Source organism: Phoenix dactylifera, chromosome 11, assembly GCF_051530095.1.
Source record: "Phoenix dactylifera cultivar Ajwa chromosome 11, Ajwa_hap1_PhDact_Kaust_v1.1, whole genome shotgun sequence".
NCBI lineage: Eukaryota > Viridiplantae > Streptophyta > Magnoliopsida > Arecales > Arecaceae > Phoenix > Phoenix dactylifera.
In genome coordinates, this window is record NC_143200.1 from 23,013,595 (window position 1) to 23,034,941 (window position 21,347).

The 21,347-nt window shown below is 38.9% G+C and overlaps 2 protein-coding genes across 4 annotated transcripts; both read right to left on the reverse strand.

The window, feature by feature from the left end:
• Positions 1-501: 501 nt before the first annotated feature.
• On the reverse strand, positions 502-14,642 carry LOC103706531 (chaperone protein dnaJ A7A, chloroplastic-like). The gene is made up of 8 exons (XM_039128161.3): positions 14,393-14,642; positions 11,645-11,835; positions 9,453-9,594; positions 9,257-9,314; positions 5,112-5,154; positions 1,954-2,002; positions 1,770-1,850; positions 502-1,669 (listed from the first exon to the last, which is right to left on the reverse strand). The coding sequence occupies exons 2-8, from the start codon at positions 11,776-11,778 to the stop codon at positions 821-823; spliced, it is 1,356 nt and encodes a 451-aa protein (XP_038984089.2). The 5' UTR covers positions 11,779-11,835; positions 14,393-14,642; the 3' UTR covers positions 502-820.
• A 1,062-nt stretch (positions 14,643-15,704) lies between these two features.
• Positions 15,705-21,069, reverse strand: LOC103706454 (uncharacterized). 3 transcript variants are annotated; one of them, XM_008790549.6, is made up of 5 exons: positions 20,528-21,069; positions 19,275-19,352; positions 18,906-18,968; positions 18,724-18,783; positions 15,705-16,226 (listed from the first exon to the last, which is right to left on the reverse strand). In XM_008790549.6, the coding sequence occupies exons 1-5, from the start codon at positions 20,966-20,968 to the stop codon at positions 16,062-16,064; spliced, it is 807 nt and encodes a 268-aa protein (XP_008788771.2). In that variant the 5' UTR covers positions 20,969-21,069; the 3' UTR covers positions 15,705-16,061. The 3 variants fall into 3 exon arrangements, with proteins under 3 accessions (XP_008788771.2, XP_026660226.2, XP_008788772.2); XM_026804425.4 differs by having other exon boundaries at positions 18,724-18,786; XM_008790550.6 differs by lacking the exon at positions 18,724-18,783 and having other exon boundaries at positions 15,834-16,226.
• Between the last annotated feature and the right edge of the window lie 278 nt (positions 21,070-21,347).

Genomic DNA, 21,347 nt, shown 5'->3' on the forward strand with positions numbered 1-21,347 from the left:
TGAGTTCTACTTAGTTTCCAAACATGTTGATTCAGCAACCCATTAACATTTGCCAGGTTTTTCGAAGAAACCAATTTCAGCATCCAATCCACCTGATTGGCCAAATCAGCTTGCAAGCTCTGCGGAATTGGTATGCCATTTCTTCAAATTTCTGTTAGAACTTCCAAGACGCTCAATGAAGAGCCAGCACCCTCTTAGACAACAGTTTTCCAACAAGTCAAATTCCTACTGCTCCTTTTCCCCACAAAAAACTTGAAGCGGGCGGCTAAACGGCCCAACAAGTTCTGAGAATACTTTAGCTTGTCATTGCTCCTCTCCTTTTTCAATTTGCCTGGCAACAAGTTACAGTAACAAAGACCTGATACGAGTACATGAGTACTCACCAATTTCCAATTTCAAGGAAAAAGCCCGATCGCCACAAAAATTTGCAAGGGTCAGGAGCTTTATTATATTGCAGGAAAGCAATTATTATCCTTCTATGTCAGACTTGGACGCTGCAAATATTTGCAACTCAAGTGTTTCCTTGAAGCCCATCCACAAACTATTTATTAATACAATTCAAAAACATCAAATTGGCAAAGCACCTCAACTATAAATACAGATATTACTGGTTCTCTCCTACATGCTCCAACTTCTCCCCTATTTCATTTCTTTTTAAATGATCTAATGCAGCAAAAGGGTATAATACTATAACAACGAGGATGTCCCGACCTTGTCACACATTAAGTTTCTGAATTTTCCCCTTGCATGATTGGTGGTCAATATAACACTTGTTCAGGAATAAATAAATCCAAAATTCACAAGGGTAAATTAATCTCAACTATCTCCTACTGTTTGCAGTTTTGGCCTTGTTGAGGTTTGCAAGCTCTTCAATCAGCTTCCTCTCTTCGCTGCTCAGTCTCTTTGGAATCTCCACCTGCACGCGAACCAACTGATCACCCCTAGTGTTTGGCTTCCCAAGGTAAGGGACCCCCTTCTTTGCCATTACCAGCGTAGTGCCTGGCTGGGTCCCTGCCGGGATCTTCAGATCCACCATTGCATCCACTGTTGGGACCTTGATCGTGGTCCCAAGGATTGCATCAATATATGATACCTTGCACGTGTAAAGGATGTTATTCCCGTCCCGCTTAAGCACAGGGTCAGAGAGAACCTCTATGAATACATAAAGGTCTCCAGGCGGGCCACCCTTTCTTCCAGCATTCCCTTCCGACCGGACCCTCAGCCGGCTACCAGAGTCTACTCCAGCTGGAACTTTCAAACTGATCCTCTTAGTCCGCCTCACACGGCCATCCCCTCCACATGTGTTGCAAGGGGTAGAGAACTCTCCAGTCCCACCACAAGTAGAGCAAGTCATGACTTGCTGGAATACACCCAACGGGGTCCTTGCAGAAGATACAACCTGGCCCTGACCTCCACAAGTGCTGCACTTGCTTGGCTTTGTACCAGGTTTGGCACCAGACCCATCACAGGTCCCACAATTCTCTAGCCTTGTTATTTCAATCTCTTTCTCCACGCCGAAGACTGCTTCCTTGAAATTTAAGACAAGACTATAGCTCTCATCTTCACCCTGCATTGGCCGGTTACGAGCAGCTCTGCCTCCTCCCATTCCACCCATTCCACCCATGCCTTCAAACAATGACTCAAAGAGGTCAAATGGGTTACTGAAATCCTGCAATAATGAAAGTAACCACATAAAGCAAGCAGCAAACAGTATCTTAACTGATAAGATCAGAAGATCCAACAGATAACCCATCTCTTGCTTAACTCACCCCCATGCCCACGCCAGAGCCTTTAAGACCAGCTTCTCCATATTTATCATATATAGCTCGCTTCTCATCATCTGACAACACCTGAAGTACAATAAATGTTAAGAGGTGTAGGAAAAAGTAAATAATTCGTGGTGCCAAATATCGAAGTTTTGATGAAAGTATGCTTGCAAGAATAGGAACTAACCTCATAAGCATTGCTTATCTCCTTAAACTTTTGTTCTGCTCCAGCTTCTCTACAAAAAAAGAATATATTGGAAGAATGAGTCCTGGCCCACGTTTTGACAAAATTAACAGTAACAGATATAATACATCAACGTATCTGTCACAAGGATCAGAGAACATCAGAAGCAATCTAGATGCACCCCAGAGAGAATAGAGAACAGCCTACTCCCGTTTTTCACAAATTATTAAACAAAATAAACTACAAAGTACTACTTCTTATGGTCTGCATACATTGACATTGACAGTGTCTCCTTACAGTGTCTTGCACTGCAAAACCTAGTGTTACAGATCAGCATTTCATGGTATCTTTAGTAGGAAATAACTGGCTTGCCTTAAAGTGCCATGGTGTTTATAGTAACTGCTAGGCGAGTTTTTGGTAACTGACATGTTATTATTATGATCTCCAAAGCCCCATTGCAGGAATTCATTTAAGGATAGGTTTGGAATTAGCAATCTTGACATAGTGGCATCCTTTTAGGCTATACAACGAACTAGTCATTAACTTCTTCGCTCTAAGAAGTGAATCATGTAACTTTGATTCTTCTAAACTACTATGGTTTCTGTCCTTGCCAACATGTCGTGCTCCTTGGCCTATTTTTTGTGTCTTGGACATGAAAGTAGTTCTGTGTCAAACCATTCCTAGAGGGTATGGTTTCAAGACACTCAACACTCTAATAATGGCTCAACTCTTTTGCAACAAGACAATGAAAAGTGGTCAACCATCAATTTGCTTCACACTGGACATAAGTAAACCATTTCAGTTGGTAGGGCATTTAGAAAAATCATTAAATAACTATAAAATAATTTTAGAATCGTGAAGAAATGTACCAAATGCAAGAATTTAGATATTGATGCATGGACATGTACAGTCCTGAGTTGCTACAGTACAGCGCATGATCTGGGGGCAATACAGGCTCAATATGCCACGACTCAAATGAGCGAAAAAAAGGATGCATCATGACGTACAGGGTCAAACAGGGTAAGACACTTTGGTAAGCATGATATAGGGCAGTACACCTCAATACGATGTGATACGGGGTGCTTCAGGTCCGATGTGGAGGGCACAAGGGTTCCATATATCGGGGGCCATGATTGCTACCATATGGCTGATTCAAGGCCAGCATGCTGAAGTCTTAAATCCTTGGCTAAAAGCGCTTATGCATGTAGGTGAACACAACCTAAAAATAACACGTACTACACAATGCCCTTATTGTGGGGTACCACCTAAAAAAGAATCAAATTACCCACAATGATGAGGCATCCCTACTAGGTTATGGTTTAAAACTATAATTATTTGCAAAAGTCATTGGAAATTCATACTAGCATGATTTTCACTAAGTTGGCAGGAAAAACATTCTTATAGAAATTTGAGAATTATTAGAGAATTTACAATAGGTTTGAGAATTTTGTTACTAGGGCTAGAATGGAAGAGGAATGTCACACCACATCAGCATTTATACATAGGATATATATAGCCACTATTAATTCATCATTGTTGAAACCCATATATGAGTTTTTATTTGTCATAGGAAATGTAGCTGCTTCAATTATCATGATGTTTTAGGCATGATAAGCTATTTGAAAAGAGTCTACAAGGATCAGCAACATTTGGTAGCAAAAGAGAATCAGAGAGGTTATGCACTGACAATATACGTGTCTGATGGATGACCACATGGAACGCCAATGTAGAAGATGTATCATCAACTGTCAAATAAGCATAAAAGTGGCTAACAAGCCATGATGGTCAGAAAGCTTTAGCAGAGCACATTAGGGTAGTTCTGGCAGAATGTGGAACTTGTCTTCATCAAACAGAACATGATTGTTGCCACGCTCAGAACTAGACAATAGTTACTAGTGAGCAGCCAACTGTACGAAAAGCAGTTTATTAAAGATATGAAGCCACCCTACAACATGTAAGAATGAAGTAGTAGTTGATGTTAGCTACTGGAGAGTTCAATCTGCTTATATAAGTTTAACCAGGAGATGTGCTTAGCAATTTCCCATTGGATACTCAGGTTTTCAATTTGTCCGGATATCCAGTTCAATGATCAAGTTAGTAGTTTAGTCTTAGTTAACTTTGTATTTTTTAAAGAGTTCAATCTGTTCAAATAATTTCAGGAAAGAGATGTACTAAGAGTTGTCTCTCTTATTTATCTATTTATATATTTCTCTATCCTCAACTAGAGGGGGTGCAGACACATATCCCTTCTATTATGGTGAAGGCAAGGACTCAAACCCATGCCGCTGGTAACAATTCCCAGGGACTTTAACAACTCTGACATTGGCATCTTCCTCAGACACTACATGTTAGATAATACTGGTGGCACTTTCTCTGGACTTTAATACAAGGTTCTTTCTACAATTGGATAATGTATCGATACCTTATCGATAGGGTATAGTACGTCCAATGGCCGGTGCAGTCCAATACGCCCCCGCACACTGACACAGTGTTAGGAGCCCAATCATGTTATCACAAGAAATGGGAGGTATGGATCAGCATGATGCGAAATTGGATAGAATCAATCAATTCCACTTGGTACAGGCCAGTTCGGCCCCTGTATCGTATTGAACCTCCATACTATACCTATACCTTATCAATACAGTATGGTGTACCTAGCACCAGACTGTACGGGTCGGTACAATGAACCATTCTTTAATATTTGCATTCTTTCACCGCTGTTATTAGCAAAACTCATCTACTCTAGACTGATAACAAGTTTAAAATAAGAGTGAGTAACCATGACATCTAACCTTAGAGTGCACAAAGCTCGTCTGCACAATATTCAATATAAAGAAAAATGCTTAAAATGCTTAAAACGCCTACTCCTGACCATTTTGAAAATTCAGCCATGGTAAGATCAATGATGCAAAGAAAAAAAAGAAAAAAGAGAAGACTTCACCAGATCAACTCAGAACAATGACAATAACAACAATAATAGTAAAATAATAATGACATTCAATTAAAATACACAATAGGTCACTGATGACAATCATGTCCAATAGCAAATGCTATTCTTGAAGCGGAAAAAGAACTTGCTATCACAAAAATGCATTTTGATGACCGGAACATAATGATTACATCCTTGTAAATGTGCACATACTAGAATATTTTTTACTCACTTGTTCACATCCGGATGATAACTCCTCGCAAGCTTTCGATAAGCTGGGAACAAATAAAACAGCATATAATTCTATCAAAATAAAATGTAGCTAATAAAAAAACATAAGCAGATATGATAAACAGCAATTATAAGAAAACAGAAATTAGCATCATATATATATATATATATATATAAGCATGCAGATATATAAAATCACATTGATCGTGTTACAGCATAACCTCATTTCAAACATTTTAATGTTTAAAGAAAATTTAATACAGTAAGCAGGTCTAGTGACCCTTTTACATATATTTTTATTAGCACCATACAACAGAGATAGGAAGGGTCTGTTTGAAGAAAGAGATTTCTTATGGACAAGAAGCGGCAGGTGACTATCAAAAAAAAAAATTTACACCAGGGACAACTACTAAAGAAGGCTCCAGGAAAAGATGATTGATATCAAGTGGACGTCAATACCCTCTAATGTATTGTGCCAGCATTCTGACTTACAAAAGGAAGGAGTGGGCACCTACCTACAGATTCAGTTGAGTCATATCCTAAACAATAAGATTTCCAACCAAATTCCACCAGTTAACATACATGACAGAGCATCTAAATTAAGAAACCATGTTGTTGATCATGATCTACAACATTTAAGATGTTCAAGAACCAAACATCAAATATTTTAGAGGTTCTTACCCATTCATCTGATGGTCACAAAATGGAGAAATTTTAATGGAGAACCAAATATATAATATAGAAGCATCCAGAAGAGTCGAATTTTCACATGCATTTTGAGATACATTGATTATGATCACCAGTATAGAATTTCAAATTATATTGCCGTACCAAGTATCAGCTAGTTGGTTTGTGGCATTTTGAAGTTTGAAAATTGTAAATCATGATTAAGAATTCTAATTCAGATCTCTTTTCCCATGCATGTATATGAAATGCATGAATGAAAAATGTATAATGCATGTACATGCATGAATTGGAATCCTACCAGTGAAATTTGGACTCAAATCTTATCAGCATTAAATGCCTAATCTACCATTTTTATTGAAAATGCATGCAGTTTATTATCACCCAGTTTATTATGATCTACAAGCATTTAAGAAGCCTAAAAACAAAAAAAAAAGAGTTTTTTTTCCTTTTCAAATGTGTATCAAGTGGTTGCGAAATGTCTAGGTTTCCAGTGAAAAGCTGAAGTTGATTAAGGTTTAGAATCATTAAAATTCACTAAATATTAATCAATACATATTTTAAATATGTAGAACATGACCTGCAGTATAGATTCTCAATGCATATGGCTCACCAGACACCATGCCATCTAAGTCCGCCCATACAAAATGTGGAGTTCAATGGCCATACAATGATTTAGATTGCTCTGGTTTGGAAGCATTTAAAACCACTGAATTGTGGTCAACATATATTTTAAGAAGTACAGATCATCACTAGTTTTATGGTTTTAAACATAGCCCATCATTCACTTTGCTTTGGCAACCTGATTGTACCAATATCATAGATTTCGCAATGCATAAGCAAGAAACAAGAAATGTCTAACTTATGATTTATGCATATTTCAAATGTCGTAGATATGACTAACAAAGTGGATCATAAATTTTTGATGACTCATTCTGTATCCTGCATTTATAAAATTTACTCTCAAATCCTCCAAATAGGATTTTTAGCGCAAATCATTCGAACATTTAACATTCTTCAAGCTAAAAGTGGTTATGTGTGCAAGAATGCATCGAAAATCATTCAAATTGATAATCAAAATTTAATTGATGATCCATATTGTCCATTCCATCTCCCAGAATGCTTTAATACATATATGTATGTATGTATGTATCAAGTGGTCATATGATGATCAAATTTTCAATAAAAAGACACTTTCTTAATATATGCTCGAAGACTATTCCAGCCACTTGAATTGTAGTGCCCAAGTGATTAAGATGTGTAGATTCTAATAAATCATTTCGATCATAAATTTGGATAATCCCCATACATTTTTGTGCAAAAGCATAACCACATTATAAGGCCTTTGAAATTTGAAAGCCAGCACTTACACCTACACTAACATGTGCACACATATATACACACAAGCGGAATATTAAAGCTGTTTCATAAACATTAGATGTGCACAACAATCTAGGAGCCCCTTTCCACTTCATCAATTCTAATTCTACTAAGCTATCCTCCTAACCCTTTGCGCAATAAATTCAAGTAGCGTGAATAGTCACTTTGGGGTTACTATTTTCCATCATCTATGACCATGTCTCTTTCCCCATTGATTTCCATTAAAATTTAATTCTATAACTCTGATCTGGTTCTGTGATATACATCCCTTGTTCCCAAAGTATTTCTCCAATTATTTATAATAACCCTGATATAGTGTTGTTCATTAGCATTACATCATATGAAGGTTTATTCCATTATACAACACAAATGCACAGCTACACATACAAAGGTGCGCACAGTCATGCATCTGGCCTGACATGTTTCTCTTTCATTGCCAAACATATAAGAACTCTCTTATTGCTCCATTTGGCATAAAGCTTAACAAGATTTTAAAAAGACTGCAGTAGATGGACATTCAAGGGCTACCCAGCATATAGATGCTAGGTGATTCTAGAGGTGTAGCTCAAGAAATTATTAATAAATCACATAAAATATGTAGTGACTAGAAGGCAGTAACAACACCAGTGCTTCCTGTAGCAGTGGCAACAATATCAGTAGCCCCTTACTCTCCCCTCATGCTTATAGTGCACAATTCACTAGGGGGTGGGAAATTGGAGAGGAGAGTTAATAAGGATACTGGGCTTCAAGTTATGGACATTGGGTAACCAACCAGCTAAGCCCTCTTCGCTGCCCAAGCAATTACCTAAAAGTAGAACTAAGAAATTATAAACCACTCAAGCTCTATACGTCTGTCAGATGGTGCTAATCAAATTGAAAACCAAAAGTTGAAATTATGATGCACTCTTCTTAAGAAAGGAATGTTATCTAGACCTCACATCCATGCATAAAACAAAATGTGAATATGCATCCTCTAAAATTGCAACATCAAATTCAATGTATTGAACTCTTGAAATTTCCCAATGTAAAATTCTATATATTTTATAATCAATAACAAAGGTAAATAACAAAGATAACAAAATCTAAAACAATTTTTTTTAGCATATATAAAAATGATAAACATGAAGAAAATGATTGAAGAAGCTGATTTTTATCGTTAAAAAAAAAAATCTTTAACATATTTCTTGTATCTTAATTACAAGATATATTTCCAGGTTAATCCCAATACTTGATTTTCTGGTTTTGCCGAATCAGATGCTTTGGCAATCTAAACTTGATTAATATATTCATGCCACTACAAGTAATCAAATGAAGTATGAAAATTCCATCCTAGATTGAGTGTTAAAACAAAACTGTTAATAAGTCAGGCAGTCCCTTAGACCCCAGAATTAAGCCCAACACAACTCTATACTTATGCAGCATTTAAAACAGACAAGCTGGGGCCACAAGTAGGCCCAAATAGATGCCCAGTTTTGTCTAGAAGTTAAGGAGCTAGCAAGCTAGCCTATTATAACACCATATGCATTTTAATGTTTATATTAAAGCATATACTAAGTCTTTTAAACACATCTAAAATAATTTTATTTTCACTGGTTTCTTTACATGGGCCCATGCCTGTAAGGTACTAAGGTCATAACATGAAACCCATAACAGGGATCATGCAATTTAATGATGGTCGGATCAATCGCTTATGGGTGGATTAAGTACCTGAGGCTTGGTCTAAATTTTACAAGCCACAGGTCAACTTCACCCAAGACTTGCCTGGCCAACAGACAACTCAAATATTCTTAGTTGATATTGACTTAGCCTATTCATTACCTTACACTAAAAATTAAAATAAAATTACAAAATATGCAAAAATATTTAGTCACATGAGAAAGATTATATTTTTCTGATATGGAAAAAAGATAGAAGAAGAAACATATGTTCTGAAAGGTCAAGTTGTCAACAGTACCTTGACTTTAGAATTGCAAACATCATTTAAAGAAATGAGCTGTAAGCCCAAAACAGGAGAAAAAAAAAAATGCTATAGCATTACAAAGAAATACCAATCAAACACATAACCTAGTAGATGGCACTCACCACTTTTTATTTCTGATTTACTGGCATTTTTTGACACGCCAAGGACAGAGTAGTAATCCTGTAAAATAAGTGTTCCGAGCATAAATACAACCATGTGATATGCATTTACATAAATATGAGAATTTGCATTATCAATTGTCAAATTATTGAATTCTTGATCATAACAAATGAAGTAGGAAATCAAAATTACACTCACGCTATCAGCTCTGACAACAAGCCTTGCCCCCCTATTACGTCGAAGATTTTGACATGGCCCACTATTGAATAGAGTAGATGAAGGCACTGGGGCAAAGAAACTGGCACATGATGATGCCAAATATTTTTCCTTGTTTAAGGTACTGCAAATAAACTACCATTAGTAAGAAAAAGAATGCACAAATAAGACTACAAACTTAAAGCAGTAATATAACCAGAACAAATGGCATTGTCCAGCCAGCTGCTTGGTTATCAACAGGTGAGTCTTTTTCTCCATCCATTTTATATAAAGTTATATTTGCCAACAGAAAAAGCATCATCACTTTTTTCTCATGATCATAATGAAGCGGTCTCCCTACCCACTTTACAGAGATTATAATTCAATCCAATTACAGCATGCCATAGCAAACTGAAAAACAAAGTAGTCTAGCAAGTCATAGGAAGTAAGAAAGAAGAAGATATCAAGAGCAGCTTAGCAAGTCATAGGAAAAAAGGACGAAGAAGAAGTCCCAGGAGAGAAGTGGCAATGACCATTTTTTCAGTAAGAAGACTCTAAAGATGATTCCTTGTAAGATATAGTGAATCAGAAAATATCGCCTTTTTTATCACAGTGACTATAATTAGAATTAAGATCAATCAGGCAATGCACTGACAACAGCTAGATGAGACAACAGCACTGCAGATTTTGTGACTCTAGAGACATTTTTTTTTCTTTTTATCAGTAACTTGCTAACTTTGCTGCTGTACTTTCTTAGGAAGTTCAGATTAAAAAACATTTTATTCATCAGTGATTTACAACTAGAAATTCAGCACCACACCAATTAACTTGAGATGAAGAAACCTGGTATTATATATGATTTGGCTTGTTTTAGGCTGTATTGGGTCAAGGATCCAGACTAGAGTTCGGTGAGACCCAACTCATTTGCAGCCTGCAATGCGTCCTGAGTTTCCTTCAAAATCTAGAAAACATATACAATGTGTCGTTCCTTGCTATCCAGTCATGGTTTAGGATCTCCATGCCAGCGTTCAAATTTCACATTGTCCCTTATCAAAAGAGAGGTAGCAATATATTCCTCAAATTAACTGAACATTGCATGTAATTCTTACTGTTTCGCTTAATGGAGATGATTAAGATCCTTACACGACAAGCTAATAATTATTTGATTGCCCCACATAATAATAAGGCAGTCATGAAATACAGACATGCTTGCTGTAATTTGAACTAGATACTACATAACTATAACAACAGTTTGTGACAGCTTAGTGCAAAGGTAATTTGCTTAAAGAAGGCAAGGTAACACACAAGTACTGACTCTTCAACTAATGTGTAAAACACTGCTTATTTCAACCATCAGCCATCTTCAAAAAGACACTGACCTTCACAAAAGCCATATGTGAATGAAAGAACATCGACCCATACCAATCTACAATAAGATGCATCCAAACAACCACATAGAGAAGGAGAAGAAGTGGAAAGTGTTTTCAGATCAAAACCATAGCCTCCAAGCTATTTTGAACTGTAATTACAAAGATAGATAGCTCTTTGCTGAAAGACGAGAATAGGCTTTAGAAATGCTCAAATACCATTTGAAGGCAAAGTCTTCATAGATGACATTCATCTATCTATTCAAAGAGCCTTTAAGGCTATCCAACCATTAGAATGCAACAAACCTGTAGACCTATAATATGTATGATTTATGAGAAAATAATCAAGATGCAAAGATGAGAGAATATAGATATATATAAGTGCAAAGAAAAGAAAAGGAAGAGAATTACAGAAGTTGAGGAGTAGACTAGAGAAATAGAGAGAAAGGAAAAAAGAGACAAGTGGTCAAGCCATGCTCACAACTTATTGATAAAAGCCTAGTGTGCCTCCTCTAGGGTTGGTCAAATAAGTTAGAACCCAGGCAGCCATAGTAATGTGAATATTAAAGTAGTCAGCTGCTCTAATATTGATTGTTTATTTTGTATAAAAGTAAGATTTTGTATAAACTGCTAAAAACAAAAAAAAATTGATGAAACATAACACCTAAAGCCTAGCAAAAAAGTAAAGGACAGAACAAATGAACTGTTAAAGTTAACCTAGAGTATATGTGTCAATTCCATATGCACTCGTAAAATGTAAAGCATATCCAAACAGCATTTAGATACTAAATTTATTTCTGAGGTAAGATATCAAAAAGAAATGCTTACCCAGTTTGAGGCGTCAGCAACTTGGTGCTAAAGCAGCATGCCTTTGCTCCTCGAGATGTGTATCTGAACACTAATTGAGGATGTACTCCCAACTGAGGTACTGAAGTACCTCCACACGGTATGATTGCCATCATGCTGAGACTGGTTATGGTATAGAGGAAGATTGACAAATTCAATCTTCAATTATCTCTCTGCAAGCATAAAAAAGTAGCTGACATGATTCATATTTGGTGTAAAATCTCATAGCATATAACAGTTAAGTGTAACCAAACAATTTTTTTTTTTAAAAAAAAGAACAATGACGTAATTCTTGACATTTCTTTCCTCAAGTACAATGATATCATTTCATGCTAGTAGGGTCATAATACCATACTATTACAAGCCTTAATTTATTTGGCATAGCAATACTGTTAATGCCTACATGCTAGAGACGAATGACTTTAAGCTGAGTCATACTTAAGAAATCCAAGTAAGTGCTTTCGAGTAAACTAATATTTGCTCCAACAGTTCCCTAGTTGATGCAATAACAAAGGGTACATCACGACCACTCTTCATGAAGATTGAAGATATTAGCTTGACTAAATGATTTGGAAGGTAAACCATGAAATGCCGCAAATCAGACTCAAATGGATATATAGTCAAGACACACACAGTGGCAAACTAACTTTCGCAACCTGACTCTTCTGTTGCTTATTGTCTTTGTTTAATATCAGCAACTTACAAGCAAACATGCATGAATACAACATTGGAAGATGGGTCTCTTATCTTCTTTAATCTCCATCCACGAGGTATTACATGATTTTCTTCATCTATGATGTACGAAGTTATCTTCTTCATCCATGATGTATTAGGTGATCCTCTTAGGTCAAGGCTCTCTCTCTACAGATATAGTCTCCTAACAAATTAAAACAAAGATTAAGATTAAAAAATCTTCTACTAGTTGGCTGTCTATTGCTTTGTCTAACCCAGTATTTGTTCTTTTTTGCCCCTTTGGTGTCATTGCAGTCTTTAAGTTCCGACTCTTATAGGCTATCATGAAGTCAGCCATATTATGTTTAGGCAATCCTTAACCTTGTTTTCTTGTTTACATTTTCATTGCCATCCTTCTTATTTTTCTTCCTTGCAACTCATGGTAAAGTTTCCATCACTTCTCTTTCATGAAAAAGACAACAAACTGATTAGGGAGATCACAGTTGTTCTTCTAAGGAACCTCTTATCCTGTTTTTTATGGTGGTTTGGTTCTCTCTAATTGTTACAGGAAACATCATGGTTACAGATATGATCTCAAAGATAGAAGAACTCCATCAAGTATAGCATAAATGGAGATTGGTGATTTAACCTTCTTAGAATAGCTATATCCATCTTAATATCATTCCGACTGATCCAGCCACTTATTCAAATTATCCACATCTAAATCCCCATAAATAGGAATATCAGTTATAGCTTCTGCTTTAAGCTTTGGCCAACAGATTTTTTATATGCATGGCATATTGATACTTTCTCTCTCTTTATGACCATTGCCTTCACCTAACAAGATTTCCACCTATAAAAATGGTGAAAAATGGTCTAGCAAATGTTTGTTAGTGAAACATTAGACAACATCTATGGTAACAGGTAATCGTCGAGTCAAGAACTATATATGCCACTGATCTTCTCCATGACAAAAGATTGGATTCAAGGCATTTGCTGTGGACTGCTTTGGGCTCTCTTCCTAACAATTTACTATTCATTCTAGCCTGAAGATTCAACTAGATTCCCATTTTTCAAGTAAACCAGACGATTTTATTTAATCACAATTTTTTGCAGACTTTGATCAAAATTCCATTAAAAGTAGAACTGTTTCCCATTCTTTTTCTCCATCACTTGTTTATTTTTGTACCCATGTTCCTCATCAGTCTCTACCAACACTCTCTAAAAAACCTCTAATATGGACCATGAAGTTAACAATCAATATAAAACCTATTTGTTACTCAAAGAATCAACATACCAATGAAAATCACATTTTACACAATTGACACAGTGTTGTAGCTCAGTTCCTTCCTCATCTAAGTAACAACATTTCCTTTGAATGAGCGATCACTGTCATAGCACACAAAACCCTCAAAGAACAAATCATGAACTAGTTTTAACAGTCATAAAATCAATTCTTTGCACACCTTTATCGCATCAAAAATAAACTGCTCATATGTAGCTATATTATTTCGGACGAATTAATTACTTTCATGAAGTGCGGACACAATCACTTCTCCACCTCTCCCCCCACTAGACCGATGAGCATTCAGCTGCGTAGTTCACTTCAAAACCTCCCTGCATCTGGAATCCTCAGATTCCGCTCCAATATTACCTTCCACTCCATCTAACCATTCGACCCCGTGGCCAGAAACCAAATCCGTCACCCGTTACCCTAAAAACCCATAACTAGGCACCGCGAAATCATCAAAAACAACACAAGACTCTCTACGACTAAAAGGAATACGCTGCAAATCAAGGAAAGAATCAGTTAAAGCAATATCCTGACACATTTACACGTTAAACAACCCAAAGCGGAGAAAGAAAAGACGACGGAACCGCTGCTTTTGCCAAGACACATCAAGAAGGCAATAGAAGAAAAGATTTTGCTGCCAAATCCTCCACAGTTTCACCAAAAAAGAATAAAAACAAAAGCGTTGAAAGGGCTTAGAGCGCATTAATCTCCCCCGAAATCCTTTGGAATTCGGCGGTCTGGGAAGAGGATGGAGGGGCCGGTACCTGAATCGGACGCGGGAGGGGGGCGAAACCCTAGAGAGAAGCGAGGGAGGTCCTCACTTATTCCTTTCCCCTCGGCGGCGCGGCGTGGCGGAGGACTTCCGGAAGCGTGTGAGCCGTTGGCCGACCTCGCAAAACGATAAGGGGGCAGAGGGCTGGGGGGCGGGGGGCCGGGGGCCGGGTTGCCTTTCAGGCTGGTGTTTGGATGGTGAATAATTGCCGCATATTCCAGCAAAAAAATAATTGCCGCATCAATTTTTTATTATTTCAATCCGTTTTTAAATACACAAAAAGGTCGTAGAGTAATTATATCTCAAACCATTACAAAATCAAAAATATATTTAATAAATTATAATTTTCTTTCTCTTTGTCCTTTCCCACCAAAGATGCTTGCCTTCTCGAATAAGCGTATCCCAGTATACTATTATTTTTTTCTTGTTCCTTCCAAATTTATTTCACAATCAAATGTTATCTTGGAAAGTCCTTTTGGATAAACTGCACTCGGACCTCACGAACCGTTGGATTTGACTGGTGATATGCACAAATCAAGATATGGTCTCGACAATCAAAGGCTTGGCTTATCTTAATTTTTCTTTTCTTTAATTTTTTAAATAACTAATCTGTAGGTTTTTTCATATAAATGGTCTCTTTTCACTTTTATTACATTATCATACCAATTCCTTCGTGAATAGCTACAGGGACGACTTAAATATGCACTAAAAATTATAATTTTTCTTTTTGGGTACGTGCATATATAAAAATTTGTGTTATTATCTTAAAACAATATTTTTTATAAAGATGTAGATCCAGATATATTAATATTATATGCAGCCCTTAGCTACCCATGTATTATTATGGTAAATGCCCTTAGTTTATTTTGATAATTATTTTCACATTGGACTAGATGGCAGAAACGTGGAGGGGCTAAGAGGACGTAAGATTGTCAAAAAGTCATGCCGTTTTTCTTCTTTTTCTCTGATAGCGTGAAGGGGTTGACCTGTGTTTAATTAGACCTACAGCTGAGCTTTCAGATCATTAAATTCATGTGCTCCATCCCCTATTTGAAGTCTAATGGCTCTAGCATCTATGGATTGACTGCAGGAAAAACAGACCGCAGTCGTATCTTCTCAGCAAATACAAACCAGGCAGTCAAAGCATATGTTCCATATACCTTGAGACAAGCAAAAGTCTAAAAGGTTGAACTTATATACAGTCAAAACAGTATCATCTGGCCATTTGGTAAACTCAAGAAGGATCAGAAAATGGATATTTCTTTTAACCAAAACCATATAAAAACAGAAGGGTGGATCATCCATTGCACACCAGAAACCTTTAGATTAAAGAAATTTTCAAAAAAAAAAAAACAATTCTTCGACTCTCCAGAATTACTTGGATCATATTGCCGAAATAATTACATGTTACCCAAAAGGAGAGATTTGTAAAATAGCTGCAGAAACATGGGAGCATTAAATAACCAACAAAACAAATAAGTTAAGAGTTTCTTCTCTGGTACTCCTTTTCAGAAGCTAAAACAACTTTCCAAGTCCTCTTTATCAGCGATTAAACCTTCACTCTTTTAATGACCTTCACCGGTCTCCTTTTATGTACAGTTGGGTTATTCGCAGAACACGAATGAGTTAGCGAGTCCCTGCCTTCATAAAGTCCCAACATGTCAGTCCAGATTTTCCGGTAAGGGTTCATTGAGATCGGGTAGGAAGAGGAAATCCCTGCAATCCTGTACCGGCAACGGCGGAAGATGGTGGGATGATTCATGCTGCTTCGTTTGTATGGGCAAGACAGTAGTTGTATCCTTCGTCCTCTGCAACTCGAAGCTCAGCTGCATGAAACAGAGTGCTTATTAAGAAACTGCTTACTTCTTTTGGATGACTAAAATGGCATGAATAAAATTCAAGTCATAGGTTGAGCAAAACGAAGAAGGATGGAGCATTTCAAACAAGACAAACTAATTTTCCCCGTGAAGGCTTCTTAAATTAGACATACACTTCTGACTTGATGTAAGATACAGCTAAAAGCCATGCCTGCGAAAGGACTGGATAACCAATGTGAAGATCTTAAATGCTAGATCTATCGGTGAAATTGATAAATTATTTCAAGTTGGATGAACACTTGCAAATTAATACATCACATTTTTTGACACTTTATTTTTGTACTTTGCTTTATCCAATATCCTGCTGGCTCTACCACATAAATAATTTTGAGAGGAGAGGAGATCTACAATCTGACGGAACTTTATACTGTGTCGAGTGCTCTTGCTAGGAAATTTGAACAAGTAGGAGATTAAGCATAAAAAGGCATGTTTTAAGTTGAAGAAGTCATGGTACTTTGAGCAGTAATGCCCTAACCAATCAACCTTTTCCTAACATGAAATTATTATACAACTAATAGTGAATTTATGAAGTGTTTAATCCATTACATCTAATAAACATCTAGGCATTGCAGTAAACAAGTGCATATACAAACCTAGTAGAAAATTAGGATCTCCCAAATGTAGCACCTTAGAACTCCATTGAAATGCAAAAAACCATAAAGCCAAGCAAAGTCACAAATGTACTAATACAAGCATAAACGTTAGAGGGTCCATGGTAGTGAAATGTCATCACAAGGAGGCAGCTTTGGCAGCTAGGTCTCCTTACAAGCAAACTAGTATAGTTGATGCTGCCAGACCACCCAAATTGTCCACCATGGTACATTCAACCATAAAACCATTCCATAAAAAGAAAAGGTCTAGGCAGCCATGCAGGCAGTCATGGCCCGCTGTCATCTGGCTGTCCTGACAACCAGTGGCTGATGTTAAAAACATAAAGGGCAAGAATTAAAATTGCATCAGATCCTAATCATCATATGTAAATGAACTGCTAGCTTATTGCTTCTGGACGAGATAGATGAATGCATCACCAAAAGATTACAACAAAAAAATGAAAGCAGTCCCATTCATGATATTCAGCTCATATTGCTCGCATGTGCATATAGTCGCATAGTGGAGCCTATGGAGATTATTTACAATTATTCGGCTAATAAAAGGAAGGGTTTCACTTATGACTACAAGCCTAAAGACATGGACAATCCATGCTGACACTACATAAAGGAATGGCAATGCATCAGATTGGCAACAGGTCCTACATGGATCCTAATCTAAATTCAATATGCATTTACATGATCAAGAGCCAGATCTATATCCATGAAGATTTTAGAAATGAATTTGGAGGTGAAAATGCTAAGATGATATATGCCAAGAATTTACATCAAAATTTTCAAATCCTTTCTAGCCCATGTTCACTATCTGTGTACAACTAACAGAACGCAGTCATAAGTAACAGCCCCGTTCCATGTGGTCATGCAAACAGTAGAACTCAAGTCATACATTCTGAGTCAACTAGTGGTTATAACAACGTCATGCCTGCACCACCCGCACACAGGCAACAGCACACGCTGATGAGTTGATGAGCACCCAAACACAGACCACACACTACACACACTCTACATACAAACATACATACACACACACATAAGCATACACATATATGAATGCATACATAAGCATATACGTATATGCATATGCATATGTATGTTTTTTCCGTATATGTATCCGTATATGTATGTATGTACACATATGTACACACACACACACACACACACATATATATAGATACATATATATACCTATCTATCTATATGTATATACATGCATATGTATCTATATAGATATGTATATGTGTGTATCTCTATGTATGTAAATATATGTATCAATATGTAATGTATAATGAATGGAAACGTAATAATCGAGGCTGCGACAGGCTAAATCCCCAAGTCCGCGCTTGGTTTAGTAGATTTTGAATTGTAAACTTGCAACACTACGTCTTTTGAAAAGCCAGATTTGACGGCGAAATGAATTAGGGTCATATCCACCACTACATCGAGAGATGCAATAACCGAAGTGCACGGCCCATTTTTTCTGGTACATACGGCCCATTAGTTATTCAGTTATTTACCCAAATAGCCTAATAAACATACTTCGTTTCAACGCAAAGAGTGGATTTCCCGCGGTGGGGCCGGCAGCTGTCTTTTGTCTTAGGCAGCGGCTACCCATCACCTTTTTTTGCCTATCGGCTCAGACAGTGGGTAGCGTGAGACTACCGTGTGGGCCCACATGCCTGCCAATTGGCACCGGACACGGCAAACACGCAGCCTCAAAACTGAGACGGAGACCAGGCAGCCGTTCCGAGGGAGTCACGAAGGAAAGAGAGAGAGAGAGAGAGAAGGGGGGGGGGGGGGGGGGGGGAGGGGAAGAAGAGAGGAGGGGGTGATGCGGTCACCTTCAGCCTCCGGTTCTCCGCCAAAAGCGCTTCGTGATCCTTCCGCCGCGCTTCCACCTCCTGCTACACGTTCACGTACCCAACCGATTTATTTTTGCAAGCAAGTACTTCACACCAGCCGGTTATCTCCACAAAAAAACCACTACAAACAACAAATCAAAATGGAAGTAAGAAACGATTACCTTCTGGAGCTTTCCTCTTTCTTCCAGCAGTGATATCTCCAACGCCTGGAGCTCCGGGATCGTCTGCTCGCCAAATCCAAAAGGGCCACCCCATTTAATATTTAATTGTTAATCTAATACAGGCAAGCAATGCATATACTTCTCACCCGGCGATAAGCTTACCCACCACCTACGTTCCAGCCCATCTTGCAACCGTCCATTGGATGGGGTTGGGGGTGGAACGGGCAAGATTGCATTTAGTTTCGAGTAAAAGTAAGCTTAAACTTACCGCCAGGCAGAAATATAGATTCGGCACTTTTGCACCGTACGACCACTGGTCGGGCGAGAAAAGAATAAGAAAAGGGAGAAAGGTCAATAAGGACGGGTCACCTTTTTCTTCCCCGACCATCTGATGGATTTCGGTGCCGGAGCTCTTAAGACCAACGGCGGCCGCTCGCTCCCAAGCGCCTGAAACACAGCACACCAAAATAAAACGCGTCAGAAAAGCACTGCTACACGTTTAAAAAAAAAAAATCACTACACCGGACCAGAGGAATGAAGACGAAGAATCCAGTAACGCGGTATAAGTACCGCATAAAAGATGGCCACGTGGCGGTTTACAATCGGAAGAACGTAGATCCTTGCTAGGGATCCTCTGGTGCACCACCCAGTCTCAAGTTCCGCACTCCGGCTTTGTGTGGATGCCACGTGGAGACGTTACAGTGGTTTTCAAGAAAATAAAACCAGCGTCGGAGTCGCATCACGACCACATCCACTCCAATTCAAATACGAATATAAATTAGAAGCATAAACCAAACGTGGACGTAACGCCAAGTCACCAACCCCCTCCTCCTGTACCGACCAAGACCCTTTTTCCTCTCTATTTCTCTAAATATTATTATACTAATAATCGATATTTCCATTCCAACGCCTTTGTTTTTTTACACCGGCTGCTCTGGCTGTCTCCATCCAAGCGTCCAACGCCAGGCGGGAGTATAATTACTCCGGGTATAAGTATCATTTCCTTATTTATATTTTAATTTGGGACAGTTGGGCCCATAACGAACCCCCCACCTCGCCAGCACACGCGAAGCCGTAAAAGGAGGTGTGCGGGCGTGGCGTTTAAACAAACAAGTCGACCCTTGTTGACCGAAAAGCCCCCCGTAAGTGCATGGATGCCTCTTTCAAGTGGAGGTATTTTGGTCATGTTGGAGGGGCAGCAGGGCTTTGGACTCGTGGGATGCGGGAAAACCCGCCGCTCAAGAAAAGGAACAGGGATGAAGAGGGCAAGTAGAAAGGCCCGCGGTCGGACGGGGAGTCGAATTCACCTTCTTTATTCCACTGACGAAAATGCCCCTCTGAATAACTGGTCATCTCCAAGAAAATTAAAAAGGCAAAAAAAAATTAAAATTAAGAAAATTGTGAGGTCGGCCAGCAAGGAGATCTAAAGCGAGGCAAGTGATTGGAAATTCATGAAAAATTAGCAATAAAGATAAAAAAAAATGGAAGGAGATGAGCCAACCAAAATACCGTAATTAATTTCGGTTCTTGGTAGGGGTATTTTCGTGCTACACATAAAGAAAAGAGAGACTGTATCAAAAAAAACAAAAGAGGAAGCAGCGATAGGAGGCGGAGAACCTGACCTTTGTTGGATGAGGGCCGTCACCGCGCACGGTGTGGGGCTCGGCGGGCCTCGGCCGCTCCGCCGCCGCCAACTTCTCTGGCGAGCTCGATCCGTCATCGCCGCCGCTCCCACCGCTCGTCGACGCGCTGGATCCGCCGCTGTAGTAGAGAGGCGACGGCGGGCTGGCCCTCATCTTCCCCTTCTTCTTCACCGCCGCCGCCTCCTCCCTTCTCCCCTCCCGTATCCCCTCCATCGTCATCTGCCGGGACCTCTTCCTGACCGATCCCCACCTCAGTGGCGGTGGCGCCACCTCTGATGGCCCCTCGTCGTCCTCCGACGACGGAGGCGGATCGGGAAGCCAAGCGTTTTGGAAACTGAAAAGCACCTGAGCGGCAGCGAGGACGGCCTCCTCTTCCAAGGCGCGGCGGCGCCACTCCTCGGGGTCGTCGACTGCGGCCATGGGAGCTCGAAGAAACCCTAGAGAGAGAAAGGGGAAGGTGGAGAGAGAATTGAGGATTGGGAGGGAGGAGCGAAGTGGGGATGAGCGCCCGAAGGAACTCTTTCGGGGTATTTATAATGGGAGATAAAAGGGGAATAAAATAATGGGGGCCGTCCGGACCCTCTCAGGCCCCTCCCTCCACGCTTTGGACCGTAAGCCCTTCCTCAAACGGACGGTATTGCCCCCGGTAATGGGGAGCGCGATTCCATCAAATCAGGGTAGTTTCGTCTTTTAGTAATTGTAATGGCGGAAGGGGCCGGAAGCCGTGCCAGAAGCTCAGGACTGAGTTGCAACTCGGTCCGGGTTTTGTAATTATCGTGAGCTCAACTAATTTTGATCA

Excerpts from the sequence above, each read along its gene's own strand:
- LOC103706531 (XM_039128161.3), bottom strand. The coding sequence starts at position 11,778 with ATGATGGCAATCATACCGTGTGGAGGTACTTCAGTACCTCAGTTGGGA. Across the intron at positions 9,315-9,452 it reads TTGTTGTCAGAGCTGATAGC|GATTACTACTCTGTCCTTGG; the intron begins GTGAGTGTAATT and ends CTTATTTTACAG. Across the intron at positions 1,851-1,953 it reads AGATAAGCAATGCTTATGAG|GTGTTGTCAGATGATGAGAA; the intron begins GTTAGTTCCTAT and ends ATTGTACTTCAG.
- LOC103706454 (XM_026804425.4), bottom strand. The coding sequence starts at position 20,968 with ATGGCCGCAGTCGACGACCCCGAGGAGTGGCGCCGCCGCGCCTTGGAA. Across the intron at positions 18,969-19,274 it reads GATGGTCGGGGAAGAAAAAG|ACGATCCCGGAGCTCCAGGC; the intron begins GTGACCCGTCCT and ends TTTGGCGAGCAG. Across the intron at positions 18,787-18,905 it reads AAAGAGGAAAGCTCCAGAAG|CAGGAGGTGGAAGCGCGGCG; the intron begins GTAATCGTTTCT and ends GTGAACGTGTAG.